General features: G+C 39.3%; 1 protein-coding gene across 1 annotated transcript; it reads right to left on the minus strand.

The window, feature by feature from the left end:
• Nucleotides 1–7,053: 7,053 nt before the first annotated feature.
• On the minus strand, nucleotides 7,054–13,857 carry LOC143261646 (uncharacterized). The gene is made up of 6 exons (XM_076527937.1): nucleotides 13,850–13,857; nucleotides 10,623–10,852; nucleotides 8,438–10,375; nucleotides 7,971–8,359; nucleotides 7,693–7,699; nucleotides 7,054–7,238 (listed from the first exon to the last, which is right to left on the minus strand). Exons 1-6 carry the CDS (start codon nucleotides 13,855–13,857, stop codon nucleotides 7,054–7,056), a joined length of 2,757 nt encoding a protein of 918 aa, XP_076384052.1.
• Nucleotides 13,858–15,120: the final 1,263 nt, after the last annotated feature.

The raw sequence follows: 15,120 nt of genomic DNA on the forward strand, positions 1-15,120 counted from the left end.
TCTTTTGTTTCGCCTGCATTTGAAGCTAAATCATGTATATCACGAGTATTTGAAGCTGAACCATTTGTATCGCATGAATATTTAGCTAAACCATGTGTTTCGAATGAATTTGAAGCTAAATCATGTGTTTAGCACGGACTGGAAGCTAACTCGTTTGTTTCGCCTGCATTTGAAGCTAAAGCATGTATGTCACGAGTATTTCAAGCTAAACCATTTGTTTCGGATGGATTTGAAGATAAGCCTCCTACTTCGCATTGATTGGAAACTAAATCAAGTGTTTCGTTTGGATTTGAAGCTAATTTGTTTTTTTCGCATGCAGTTGAAGCTAAGTCATCCATGTCACAAGTATTTGAAGCTAAACCATTTGTTTCTCATGCATTTGAAGCTAAGCCTTCACTTCGCATTGATTTGAAGCTGAACCATTTCTTTCGCTTGAACTTGAAGCTAACTCGTTTGTTTCGCATGCAGTTGAAGCTAAATTATGAATATCACAAGTACTTATAACTAAACCATATGTTTCGCATGAATTTTAAGATAAACCATTCGTTTCGCATGGTTTTGAAGCTAAGCCTTCTACTTCGCTTTGATTTGAAACTAAATCTTGTTTAACACAAGTATCTGAATCTAAGCCATCTGTTTCGCAAGAATATGAAGCTATGAATGTAATCCATGTGATTCGCATTGATTTGCAGCTAAATCATGTGTTTTGCTTGGATTTGAAGCTAACTCGTTTGTTTCGCTTGCCGTTGAAACTAAGTCATGTATATCACAAGTATTTGAAGATAAACCATTTGTTTCGCCTGCATTTGAAGCTAAATCATGTATATCACAAGTATTTGAAGCTAAACCATTTGTTTCGCATGGATTTGAAGTTAAGCCTTCTACTTCGCATTGATTTGAAGCTAAATCATGTGTATCGCATGGATTTGAAGCTAACTCGTTTGTTTCGCCTGCATTTGAAGCTGAATCATGTCTATCACAAGTATTTGAAGCTAAACCATTTGATTCGAATTGATTTGAAGTTAACTCGATTGTTTCACCTGCATTTGAAGCTATATCACTTACATCGCAGTTATGTGAAGATAAATCATTTGTTTCTCATGTATTTGTAGCTAAGCCTCCTACTTCTCATTGATTTGGAACTAGATCACGTGTTTCGCTAGGATTTGAAGCTAACTCGTTTGTTTCGCCTGCATTTGAAGCTAAATAATGTATATCACAAGTATTTGAAGCTAAACCATTTGTTTCGCATGGATTTGAAGATAAGCCTTCTACTTCGCATTAATTTGAAACTAAATCATGTGTATCGCGTGGATTTGAAGCTAACTCGTTTGTTTCGCCTGCATTTGAAGCTGAATCATTTATATCACAAGTATTTGAAGCTAAACCATTTGTTTCGCATGGATTTGAAGATAAGCCTTCTACTTCGCTTTGATTTGAATCTAAATCTTGTTTAACACAAGTATCTGAATCTAAGCCATCTGTTTCGCAAGAATATGAAGCTATGAATGTAATCCATGTGATTCGCATTGATTTGCAGCTAAATCATGTGTTTTGCTTGGATTTGAAGCTAACTCGTTTGTTTCGCTTGCCGTTGAAACTAAGTCATGTATATCACAAGTATTTGAAGATAAACCAATTGTTTCGCCTGCATTTGAAGCTAAATCATGTATATCACAAGTATTTGAAGCTAAACCATTTGTTTCGGATGGATTTGAAGATAAGCCTCCTACTTCGCATTGATTGGAAACTAAATCAAGTGTTTCGTTTGGATTTGAAGCTAATTTGTTTTTTTCGCATGCAGTTGAAGCTAAGTCATCCATGTCACAAGTATTTGAAGCTAAACCATTTGTTTCTCATGCATTTGAAGCTAAGCCTTCCACTTCGCATTGATTTGAAGCTGAACCATTTCTTTCGCTTGAATTTGAAGCTAACTCGTTTGTTTCGCATGCAGTTGAAGCTAAATTATGAATATCACAAGTACTTATAACTAAACCATATGTTTCGCATGAATTTTAAGATAAACCATTCGTTTCGCATGGTTTTGAAGCTAAGCCTTCTACTTCGCTTTGATTTGAAACTAAATCTTGTTTAACACAAGTATCTGAATCTAAGCCATCTGTTTCGCAAGAATATGAAGCTATGAATGTAGTCCATGTGATTCGCATTGATTTGCAGCTAAATCATGTGTTTTGCTTGGATTTGAAGCTAACTCGTTTGTTTCGCTTGCCGTTGAAACTAAGTCATGTATATCACAAGTATTTGAAGATAAACCATTTGTTTCGCCTGCATTTGAAGCTAAATCATGTATATCACAAGTATTTGAAGCTAAACCATTTGTTTCGCATGGATTTGATGTTAAGCCTTCTACTTCGCATTGATTTGAAGCTAAATCATGTGATGCGCTTGGATTTGAATCTAACTCGTTTGTTTCGCCTGCATTTGAAGCTGAATCATGTCTATCACAAGTATTTGAAGCTAAACCATTTGATTCGAATTGATTTGAAGTTAACTCGATTGTTTCACCTGCATTTGAAGCTATATCACTTACATCGCAGTTATGTGAAGATAAATCATTTGTTTCTCATGTATTTGTAGCTAAGCCTCCTACTTCTCATTGATTTGGAACTAGATCACGTGTTTCGCTAGGATTTGAAGCTAACTCGTTTGTTTCGCCTGCATTTGAAGCTAAATAATGTATATCACAAGTATTTGAAGCTAAACCATTTGTTTCGCATGGATTTGAAGATAAGCCTTCTACTTCGCATTAATTTGAAGCTAAATCATGTGTATCGCATGGATTTGAAGCTAACTCGTTTGTTTCGCCTGCATTTGAAGCTGAATCATTTATATCACAAGTATTTGAAGCTAAACCATTTGTTTCGCATGGATTTGAAGATAAGCCTTCTACTTCGCTTTGATTTGAAACTAAATCTTGTTTAACACAAGTATCTGAATCTAAGCCATCTGTTTCGCAAGAATATGAAGCTATGAATGTAATCCATGTGATTCGCATTGATTTGCAGCTAAATCATGTGTTTTGCTTGGATTTGAAGCTAACTCGTTTGTTTCGCTTGCCGATGAAACTAAGTCATGTATATCACAAGTATTTGAAGATAAACCAATTGTTTCGCCTGCATTTGAAGCTAAATCATGTATATCACAAGTATTTGAAGCTAAACCATTTGTTTCGGATGGATTTGAAGATAAGCCTCCTACTTCGCATTGATTGGAAACTAAATCAAGTGTTTCGTTTGGATTTGAAGCTAATTTGTTTTTTTCGCATGCAGTTGAAGCTAAGTCATCCATGTCACAAGTATTTGAAGCTAAACCATTTGTTTCTCATGCATTTGAAGCTAAGCCTTCCACTTCGCATTGATTTGAAGCTGAACCATTTCTTTCGCTTGAACTTGAAGCTAACTCGTTTGTTTCGCATGCAGTTGAAGCTAAATTATGAATATCACGAGTACTTATAACTAAACCATATGTTTCGCATGAATTTTAAGATAAACCATTCGTTTCGCATGGTTTTGAAGCTAAGCCTTCTACTTCGCTTTGATTTGAAACTAAATCTTGTTTAACACAAGTATCTGAATCTAAGCCATCTGTTTCGCAAGAATATGAAGCTATGAATGTAATCCATGTGATTCGCATTGATTTGCAGCTAAATCATGTGTTTTGCTTGGATTTGAAGCTAACTCGTTTGTTTCGCTTGCAGTTGAAACTAAGTCATGTATATCACAAGTATTTGATGATAAACCATTTGTTTCGCCTGCATATGAAGCTAAATCATGTATATCACAAGTATTTGAAGCTAAACCATTTGTTTCGCATGGATTTGAAGTTAAGCCTTCTACTTCGCATTGATTTGAAGCTAAATCATGTGTATCGCATGGATTTGAAGCTAACTCGTTTGTTTCGCCTGCATTTGAAGCTGAATCATGTCTATCACAAGTATTTGAAGCTAAACCATTTGATTCGAATTGATTTGAAGTTAACTCGATTGTTTCACCTGCATTTGAAGCTATATCACTTACATCGCAGTTATGTGAAGATAAATCATTTGTTTCTCATGTATTTGTAGCTAAGCCTCCTACTTCTCATTGATTTGGAACTAGATCACGTGTTTCGCTAGGATTTGAAGCTAACTCGTTTGTTTCGCCTGCATTTGAAGCTAAATAATGTATATCACAAGTATTTGAAGCTAAACCATTTGTTTCGCATGGATTTGAAGATAAGCCTTCTACTTCGCATTAATTTGAAGCTAAATCATGTGTATCGCATGGATTTGAAGCTAACTCGTTTGTTTCGCCTGCATTTGAAGCTGAATCATTTATATCACAAGTATTTGAAGCTAAACCATTTGTTTCGCATGGATTTGAAGATAAGCCTTCTACTTCGCTTTGATTTGAAACTAAATCTTGTTTAACACAAGTATCTGAATCTAAGCCATCTGTTTCGCAAGAATATGAAGCTATGAATGTAATCCATGTGATTCGCATTGATTTGCAGCTAAATCATGTGTTTTGCTTGGATTTGAAGCTAACTCGTTTGTTTCGCTTGCCGTTGAAACTAAGTCATGTATATCACAAGTATTTAAAGATAAACCAATTGTTTCGCCTGCATTTGAAGCTAAATCATGTATATCACAAGTATTTGAAGCTAAACCATTTGTTTCGCATGGATTTGAAGTTAAGCCTTCTACTTCGCATTGTTTTGAAGCTAAATCATGTGTATCGCATGGATTTGAAGTTAACTCGTTTGTTTCGCCTGCATTTGAAGCTGAATCATGTCTATCACAAGTATTTGAAGCTAAACCATTTGATTCGAATTGATTTGAAGTTAACTCGATTGTTTCACCTGCATTTGAAGCTATATCACTTACATCGCAGTTATGTGAAGATAAATCATTTGTTTCTCATGTATTTGTAGCTAAGCCTCCTACTTCTCATTGATTTGGAACTAGATCACGTGTTTCGCTAGGATTTGAAGCTAACTCGTTTGTTTCGCCTGCATTTGAAGCTAAATAATGTATATCACAAGTATTTGAAACTAAACCATTTGTTTCGCATGGATTTGAAGATAAGCCTTCTACTTCGCATTAATTTGAAGCTAAATCATGTGTATCGCATGGATTTGAAGCTAACTCGTTTGTTTCGCCTGCATTTGAAGCTGAATCATTTATTTCACAAGTATTCGAAGCTAAACCATTTGTTTCGCATGGATTTGAAGATAAGCCTTCTACTTCGCTTTGATTTGAAACTAAATCTTGTTTAACACAAGTATCTGAATCTAAGCCATCTGTTTCGCAAGAATATGAAGCTATGAATGTAATCCATGTGATTCGCATTGATTTGCAGCTAAATCATGTGTTTTGCTTGGATTTGAAGCTAACTCGTTTGTTTCGCTTGCCGTTGAAACTAAGTCATGTATATCACAAGTATTTGAAGATAAACCAATTGTTTCGCCTGCATTTGAAGCTAAATCATGTATATCACAAGTATTTGAAGCTAAACCATTTGTTTCGCATGGATTTGAAGTTAAGCCTTCTACTTCGCATTGTTTTGAAGCTAAATCATGTGTATCGCATGGATTTGAAGCTAACTCGTTTGTTTCGCATTCAGTTGAAGCTATATCAATAAGATTCGCAAGTATTTGAAGTTAAACCATTTGTTTCGCATGGATTTGAAGATAAGCCTTCTACTTCTCATTGATTTGGAACTAGATCATGTGTTTCGCTAGGATTTGAAGCTAACTCGTTTGTTTCGCCTGCATTTGAACTAAATCATGTATATCACGAGTATTTGAAGCTGAACCATTTGTTTCGCATGAATATTAAGCTAATCCATGTGTTTCGAATGAATTTGAAGCTAAATCATGTGTTTAGCATGGATTGGAAGCTAACTCGTTTGATCGCATGCTGTTGAAGCATTTATATCACAAGTATTTGAAGCTAAACCATTTGTTTCGCATGGATTTGAAGATAAGCCTTCTAGTTCGCATTGTTTTGAAGTTAACTCGATTGTTTCGCCTGCATTTGAAGCTATATCTCTTACATCGCAATTATCTGAAGATAAATCATTTGTTTCTCATGTATTTGTAGCTAAGCCTTCTACTTCTCATTGATTTGAAACTAGATCATGTGTTTCGCTAGGATTTGAAGCTAACTCGTTTGTTTCGTTTGCGTTTGAAGCTAAATCATTTATATCACAAGTATTTAAAGCTAAACCATTTGATTCGTATGGATTTGTAGCTAAATCTTCTACTTCGCATTGATTTGAACAAAATTATGTCTTTCGCATGGACTTGAAGCTAAGCATTCTACTTCTCATTGATTTGATACTAGATCATGTGTTTCGCTAGGATTTGAAGCTAACTCGTTTGTTTCGCCTGCATTTGAAGCTAAATCATGTATATCACAAGTATTTGAAGCTAAACCATTTGTTTCGCATGGATTTGAAGATAAGCCATCTACTTCGCATTGATTTGAAGCTAAATCATATGCTTCGCTTGGATTTGAAACTAAGCCTTCTACTTCGCATTGATTTGCAGTTAAATCATGTGATTCGCGTTGATTTGAAGCTAACTCGTTTGTTTCGCATGCAGTTGAAGCTAACTCGTTTGCTTCGCATGCAGTTGAAGCTAAGTCATGCATATCACAAGTATTTGAAGCTGAACCATTTGTTTCGCATGAATATTAAGCTAAACGATGTGTTTCGTCTGAATTTGAAGCTAAATCATGAGTTTCGCGTGGATTTGAAGCTAACTCGTTTGTTTCGCCTGCATTTGAACCTATATCACTTATATTCGCAAGTATTGTTGAGGACTCATCAGATGGATGACGGAGATCCTCTGAATATTGCACTTGGTGCCGACTACCTCGAAGGACCACCCACTGTAGTGGGTCTATTTGTAACGCGCAACCTAACCGTTACGCGTATCTCTCTATGTGTTCTGTTCTGTTCTGTCTTGTATGTGCTTTCTGTCTGTCTGTCTGGTGTTGTCTGTGCTTTCTGTCTATCTGAAGTTGTCTGTCTATCGAGAATGTTCTGTCTATCTGCTGAGAATGTTCTGTCTATCTGTACTCTCTGTATGTTCTGTACTCTGCTGAGAATGTTCTGTGTGTCTTCTGAGAATGTTCTGTGTGTCTTCTGAGAATGTTCTGTCTATCTGAAGTTGTCTGTCTATCGCTCTAAGACTGTTTTGTCTGTCTGTACTCTCTGTATGTTCTGCCTGTACTGTTGAGAATGTTCTGTCTATCTGCTGAGAATGTTCTGTCTATCGCTCTAAGACTGTTCTGTCTGTACTCTGAGAATGTTCTGTGCTCTAGAGGACCGGAGTCATGTCTCATATCACCTCGGTCCTCCCTACTTCTCTTAACCTAGGGTGGGCGGCAAGGAATTACGGTCCAATCACTGCAATCCCAAATCCAATGAGACTGCCCCAAAACGGTGGGCCGGGAGTTAGGAGGGAGAGTGACAAAATAACTCCTGCGAGACCTCCCGCGCTGATGGGCCTACGTGCCCGAACAATGCCAGACCCAACCGTCATTGACTGGACCGTAATCAAGGACCAGGAGACGTTATGACGGTGCCACATGTGCCCGGGAACGGCCCGGGACAGACCCATACCGTCCGGGTACCCAAGCACATGGCCCCTGCCATAAATCCTGGCCACTTGGCCCTAACATACCGCCCACCTTGAACATGCATCGCATGTTCAACTATGTCTATATTTGATAACCCATATAAGTGTAAGCTTATGATATGATTACAATCTACGTATTCTGTGCGAATATTACAATATTTACAATGATCGAGATTTACACTATACATAGTTGCGCTACACCTCGTGTGACATTTCTAAGTGATCTAACGGTATTATACACAATTTTGTCACGGGTCGTTAATTGTTCCGGTTGACGTTCTGACTGTTGCGACACGAATCACTCCATCTGTACCAGGGTGTACCTGGACGATTCTTCCCATGCTCCACTGTAACGGGGGTAGATTGTCCTCCTTGATGATGACCAAGGAATCCACGGCTAATTTCGACGTGGTGGAATGCTGCCATTTGTGTCGTTGCTGCAACTGTTGTATACATTCCCGCTGCCACCTTTGCCAGAAATGCTGGACCATTTGCTGGATTAGCTGGTATCTGTTAAGTCGAGTGACCTTGATATCTCGTAGGTCATGAGATGGCAGTGTTGTAAGGGCAGTACCAATTAAAAAATGCCCAGGGGTCAAAGGGTTTAGGTCTGTGGGATCTGAGGATAATGGTGAAAGTGGACGTGAATTTAAACAGGATTCTATTTGCGTCAGTAACGTATATAGCTCTTCGAACGTGAGCCTCTGATCTCCTATAATGCGTGTGAGGTGGTATTTAGCAGGCGGATTGCTCGTGTGTACCTTCTACAATGCGCGACATATGCCCTAACGTCTCATATTCTGACATGAATTCTGTATACTGCTGTCTTTTGGTCGTAGTCTATGGGTGCGTTGGATAGTCTTCCGCCCACCCTGAGTAGTCCGCCATTGTCCAGAAATACATTTAGGGACCGTAGCGCACTGGAATTTGGAAGTGCTTGTTGCGTTTGTACTAATCTGATCTCTGTCGAAAATGCCTCCTTTTGAGCAAGTAATTCCAAACGTGTTCTCGCTGCATTGATTTCTATTGTTTGGGGTTAGTTCCTCTATGTCCCAAAACCTCTCTAATTGAGATTGCAGGTCATTGAGTGTGGCTAAACAACACATATTGTTTTGTGGTAATTTCTTATCTGCCCAGGTAGGAGTGCCTCCCAAAACCCAACCGAGTTGGGTCTTTTGCAAGAGCAGGTTGGGAGTTGATTTGTGTTGACCGACACATAGCAATGTCCAAAATAGACCTGCTCCAATGAGCATATCTATTGGCCGTTGTAAATGGAATCCTGGATCGGCTAGCTCTATGTGACTTGGAATTTCTATTTTTTCTCTATGTATCTGAAAATTGGGCATGTCTGACGTGATGGTTTCTATTGATAGGCATTGTACCGTGTGTTGAGATTTATTGTATCGCGAATGAATTGTTAATGTTGCTCTACCTTCTATGGAATTTACTGCCCTTCCTAATCCTGTCACTGTTGAACTTATTGCAGTCGGTTTGATGCCGAGTCGTTGGCAAAATTCCGTGGTTATAAAATTTGCTTGAGATCCCGAATCTAATAATACCCTGCATTTATGTGACTGACCACCCTTGTCCTTGACATAAACTATTGCTGTCGATAATACGGCATGCCCTATTGTATTTGCTACGTTAGCTGTGAGTACTGGGGGTTCTCGCGAATCTGATTCTTCTGTATCCGCGTAGCCTTCTTCTGCGCGTTTGAATTCGGGATTATGTAATAAGGAATGATGCTTCCTTCCACACTGTTTGCAATGACTCCGTGTACACGCCCGTACCCGATGTCCCGATGACAAACAATTGAAGCACAGCCGGGCTTCTTGCACTATCTTTGTTTTTGTATTTAAATCGCTGTTCTTAAATTTCTCACAGTTATATATCGCGTGATTGGCCTTACATGCGGGGCACCCGGCTGAGCTAACTACATGCGAAGCTATGTAACGAGGGGTATTATTTGTTCCTCGTGGTCGCTGGTCGACCCTGGGTGCAGCTACCTGAACACTGACCGCGATATTTGCTAAATATTTGGAACGTTCTTCTATAAACGCAGAGAATTGACCAAATGTAGGCATTTCCGACTGAGATATTATTCTCCTTTCCCATTCTCTCATGGACACTTGACCTAACTTTCTGGACAATAATGGAACTAACATGGTATCCCAAGTTTCAACCGATTCACCCAAAGACATTAACGCTATTCTATGATTTGTAGCTTCGTCCAGAAATTCCCGCAATGTGATGTCTGATTCCCTTTGAATGGATTTTAAATCAAGTAATGAATTTACATGGTGCCGCTTGAGACTTGTAGAGTCTTCATATCGCGACTTGAGTAATTCCCATGCATGTCTGTAATTTGTTCCGGACACGCCTAACGCTTGAATCACACGAGCCGCTACCCCCTTGAGTGAGGTATTTAAATAATGGAACCGTTGTATGTCTGTTAATGAATTATTCTCGTGAATCACTGATGTAAATGTGTCTTTAAATTTCACCCAATCACTGTAATTGCCATCAAAGGAAGGCAGTTGCAGTGTCGGTAATCTAACGTTTATTGCGGTATCTGTCGTCTGCGCGGATATCGGGCTGTTCGTGGTTATCCTACTCTGCTCCGGAGTGGCACGGGCAATGACTATTTCGACTTGATCTATCAGATCAAAATACGCCGTCTCGAATTCTTCGCACTCGATCGCGTGCGCTGCTTCGGCGTCCGTACCAGCTACGAGTATTTCGATTCTCGTTTGAACTCTATTAAAATTGTCAAGGAGACATACATTTGCATCTAACCGTTTCTTAAGAGAACCCACCGAAGTCGTGGTCGCGAATTTGCAAATAAATGTCTTAAACCGCGTGAGTGCAGCCTTGACCGTTCCGCGCTCGATCATCAACGGTTTGAGATCTTCCGCCATAGTGATTTACTGACGCAAATGGGACTATAAAGGTACTTATCACTTGGGCTGGGATACTTGGTACTGCTGTCGATGCCTGTTGGCTGCAATGATGTTGAGCTGCTGCGTGATTGTCCTGCTGTGGTGCTGGACTTCTGTGGTGTTGCACTGCTCTGAAGCTATATGCACTGCCTTCTCTGGATGCTGTAGCCTCCGGAAGAAACTTCTCGTCACTGAGCTCCTGAGATTCCTGATTGAAGCCAGGTGTTGGTGCTCTCGTGATACACTGTACTGCGTGGCTGTAGCCTCTGATGATCTGTCACTTCGTCTATGCGTTCTTATATCCGGCTCGAAGGACCAAATGCTGCGTGGCTGTAGCCTCCGATGATCTGTCACTTCGTCTGTGCGTTCTTGTATCCGGCTCGAAGGACCAAATGCTGCGTGGCTGTAGCCTCCGATGATCTGTCACTTCGTTTGTGCGTTCTTATATCCGGCTCGAAGGACCAAATGCTGCGTGGCTGTAGCCTCCGATGATCTGTCACTTTGTCTCTGCGTTCTAATATCCGGCTCGAAGGACCAAATGTTGAGGACTCATCAGATGGATGACGGAGATCCTCTGAATATTGCACTTGGTGCCGACTACCTCGAAGGACCACCCACTGTAGTGGGACTATTTGTAACGCGCAACCTAACCGTTACGCGTATCTCTCTATGTGTTCTGTTCTGTTCTGTCTTGTCTGTGCTTTCTGTCTGTCTGTCTGGTGTTGTCTGTGCTTTCTGTCTATCTGAAGTTGTCTGTCTATCGAGAATGTTCTGTCTATCTGCTGAGAATGTTCTGTCTATCTGTACTCTCTGTATGTTCTGTACTCTGCTGAGAATGTTCTGTGTGTCTTCTGAGAATGTTCTGTGTGTCTTCTGAGAATGTTCTGTCTATCTGAAGTTGTCTGTCTATCGCTCTAAGACTGTTCTGTCTGTCTGTACTCACTGTATGTTCTGCCTGTACTGTTGAGAATGTTCTGTCTATCTGCTGAGAATGTTCTGTCTATCGCTCTAAGACTGTTCTGTCTGTACTCTGAGAATGTTCTGTGCTCTAGAGGACCGGAGTCATGTCTCATATCACCTCGGTCCTCCCTACTTCTCTTAACCTAGGGTGGGCGGCAAGGAATTACGGTCCAATCACTGCAATCCCAAATCCAATGAGACTGCCCCAAAACGGTGGGCCGGGAGTTAGGAGGGAGAGTGACAAAATAACTCCTGCGAGACCTCCCGCGCTGATGGGCCTACGTGCCCGAACAATGCCAGACCCAACCGTCATTGACTGGACCGTAATCAAGGACCAGGAGACGTTATGACGGTGCCACATGTGCCCGGGAACGGCCCGGGACAGACCCATACCGTCCGGGTACCCAAGCACATGGCCCCTGCCATAAATCCTGGCCACTTGGCCCTAACAAGTATTTTAAGCTAAACCATTCGTTTCGCATGGTTTTGAAGCTAACTCGTTTGTTGCGCATGAAGTTGAATCTAAATAACGTATATCACAAGTATCTGAATCTGTATTTTTTCGGCATGGATTTGAATCTAATCCACGTGTATCGCATGAGTTTTAATCTAAATCATGTGTTTCGCATGGATTTGAAGATAATCCTTCTACTTCGCATTGATTTGAAACTAAATCATATGTATCGCGTGGATTTGAAGCTAACTCGTTTGTTTCGCCTGCATTTGAAGCTGAATCATTTATATCACATGTATTTGAAGCTAAACCATTTGATTCGTATGGATTTGTAGCTAAATCTTCTACTTCGCATTGGTTTGAACAAAATTATGTCTTTCGCATGGACTTGAAGCTAAGCCTTCTACTTCGCATTGATTTGAAGCTAGATCATGTGTTTCGCTAGGATTTGAAGCTAACTCGTTTGTTGCGCCTGTATTTGAAGCTAAGTCATGTATATCACGAGTATTTGAAGCTAAACCATTTGTTTCGGATGGATTTGAAGATAAGCCTTCTACTTCGCATTGATTTGAAGCTAAATCATGTGTATCGTATGGATTTGAAGCTAACTCGTTTGTTTCGCTTGCATTTGAAGCTATATCACTTACATCGCAGTTATCTGAAGATAAATCATTTGTTTCTCATGTATTTGTAGCTAAGCATTCTACTTCTCATTGATTTGATACTAGATCATGTGTTTCGCTAAGATTTGAAGCTAACTCGTTTGTTTCGCCTGCATTTGAAGCTAAATCCTGTATATCACAAGTATTTGAAGCTAAACCATTTGTTTCGCATGGATTTGAAGATAAGCCTTCTAGTTCGCATTGATTTGAAGCAAAATCATGTGTTTCGCTTGGATTTGAAGCTAACTCGTTTGTTTCGCCTGCATTTGAAGCTGAATCATTTATATAACAAGTATTTGCAGCTAAACCATTTGTGTCGCATGGATTTGAAGATAAGCCTTCTAGTTCGCATTGTTTTGAAGTTAACTCGATTGTTTCGCCTGCATTTGAAGCTAAATCATGTATATCACGAGTATTTGAAGCTAAACCATTTGTTTCGGATGGATTTGAAGGTAAGCCTTCTACTTCGCATTTATTTGTAGCAAAATTATGTCTTTCGCATGGACTTGAAGCTAAGCCTTCTATTTCGCATTGATTTGAAGCTAGATCGTGTGTTTCGCTTGGATTTGAAGCTTACTCGTTTGTTTCGCCTGCATTTGAAGCTTAATCATGTATATCACGAGTATTTGAAGCTATACCATTTGTTTCGGATGGATTTGAAGATAAGCCTCCTACTTGGCATTGATTTGAAGCTAAATCATGTGTATCGCATGGATTTCAAGCTGACTCGTTTGTTTCGCCTGCATTTGGAGCTGAATCATGTATATCACAAGTATTTGAAGCTAAAACATTTGTTTCGCAAGGGTGTGAATATAAGCCTTCTACTTCGCATTAATTTGAAGCTAACTCGATTGTCTCGCCTGAATTTCGATCTATATCACTTATATCGCAATTATCTGAAGATAAATCATTTGTTTCTCATGTATTTGAAGCTAAGCCTCCTACTTCGCATTGCTTTGAAGTAACATCATGTGATTCGCGAGGATTTGAAGCTAACTCGTTTGTTGCGCATGCAGTTGAATCTAAATAACGTATATCACAAGTATCTGAATCTGTATTTTTTTGGCATGGATTTGAATCTAATCCACGTGTATCGCATGAGTTTTAAGCTAAATCATTTGTTCCGCATGGATTTGAAGCTAACTCGTTTGTTTCGACTGCACTTGAAGCAATATCCTTCAATAAACCTTCTCATTGATTTGATACTAGATCATGTGTTTCGCATGGACTTGAAGCTAATTCTTTTGTTTCCCCTTCATTTTAAGCTATATCAATTATATCACAAGTATCTCATGCTTAATCATTTGTTTCGCATGGATTTGAAGCTTACTCGTCTTTTTCGTCTGCATTTGAAGCTATATCACTTATATCCCGAGTGTTTGAAGCTAAATCAATTGTTTCGCATGGATTCGAAGCTAAACCTTCTACTTCGCATTGATTTGTAGCTAAATCATGTGTTTCGCTTGGATTTCAAGCTAACTCGTTTGTTTCTCATGCATTTGAAGCTATATCACTTATATCGCAAGTATCTGAACCTAAATCCTTTGTTTCGCAAGGATTTGAAGCTAACTCGTTTGTTCCGTCTGCATTTGAAGCTATATAGCCTATATCCCAACTGTTTGAAGCTCAATCATTTGTTTCGCATGGATTTGAAGCTAAGCCTTCTACTTCGCATTGATTTGAAGTTAAACCTTCTTCATCGCATTAATTTGAAGCTAAATCATGTGTTTCGCATGGAGTTGTAGCTAAACCGTCTACATCGCATTGATTTGAAGCTAAACCTTCTACATCGCATTGATTTGCAGCTAAATCATGTGTTTCGCATGGATTTGAAGCTAACTCGTTTGTTCCGCATGCAGATGAAGCTATATCACATATATCGCAATTATCTGAAGCTAAATCATTGGTTTCGAATGGATTTGAAGCTAAACCTTCTACATCGAATTGATTTGCAGCTAAATTATGTGTTTCGCATGGATTTGAAGCTAACTCGTTTGTTTCGCATGCAGATGAGGCTATATCACATATATCGCAATTATCTGCAGCTAAATCATTGGTTTCGCATGGATTTGAAGCAAATCCTTCTACGTCGCATTGATTTGCAGCTAAATCATGTGTTTCGCACGAATTTGAAGCTAATAGATGTGTCTCGCATTAATTTTAAGCTAAATCATTTGTTACGTATGGAATTGAAGCTAACTGGTTTGTTACGCCTGAATTTGAAGCTATATAGCCTATATCCCAACTGTTCGAAGCTCAATCATTTGTTTCGCATGGATTTGAAGCTAACTCTTTTGTTGCGCATGAAGTTGAATCTAAATAACGTATATCACAAGTATCTGAATCTGTATTTTTTTGGCATGGATTTGAATCTAATCCACGTGTATCGCATGAGTTTTAAGCTAAATCATTTGTTCCGCATGGATTTGAAGCTAACTCGTTTGTTTCGACTGCACTT

This window comes from Megalopta genalis, unplaced genomic scaffold (genome assembly GCF_051020955.1).
Source record: "Megalopta genalis isolate 19385.01 unplaced genomic scaffold, iyMegGena1_principal scaffold0059, whole genome shotgun sequence".
NCBI classification, from domain to species: domain Eukaryota; kingdom Metazoa; phylum Arthropoda; class Insecta; order Hymenoptera; family Halictidae; genus Megalopta; species Megalopta genalis.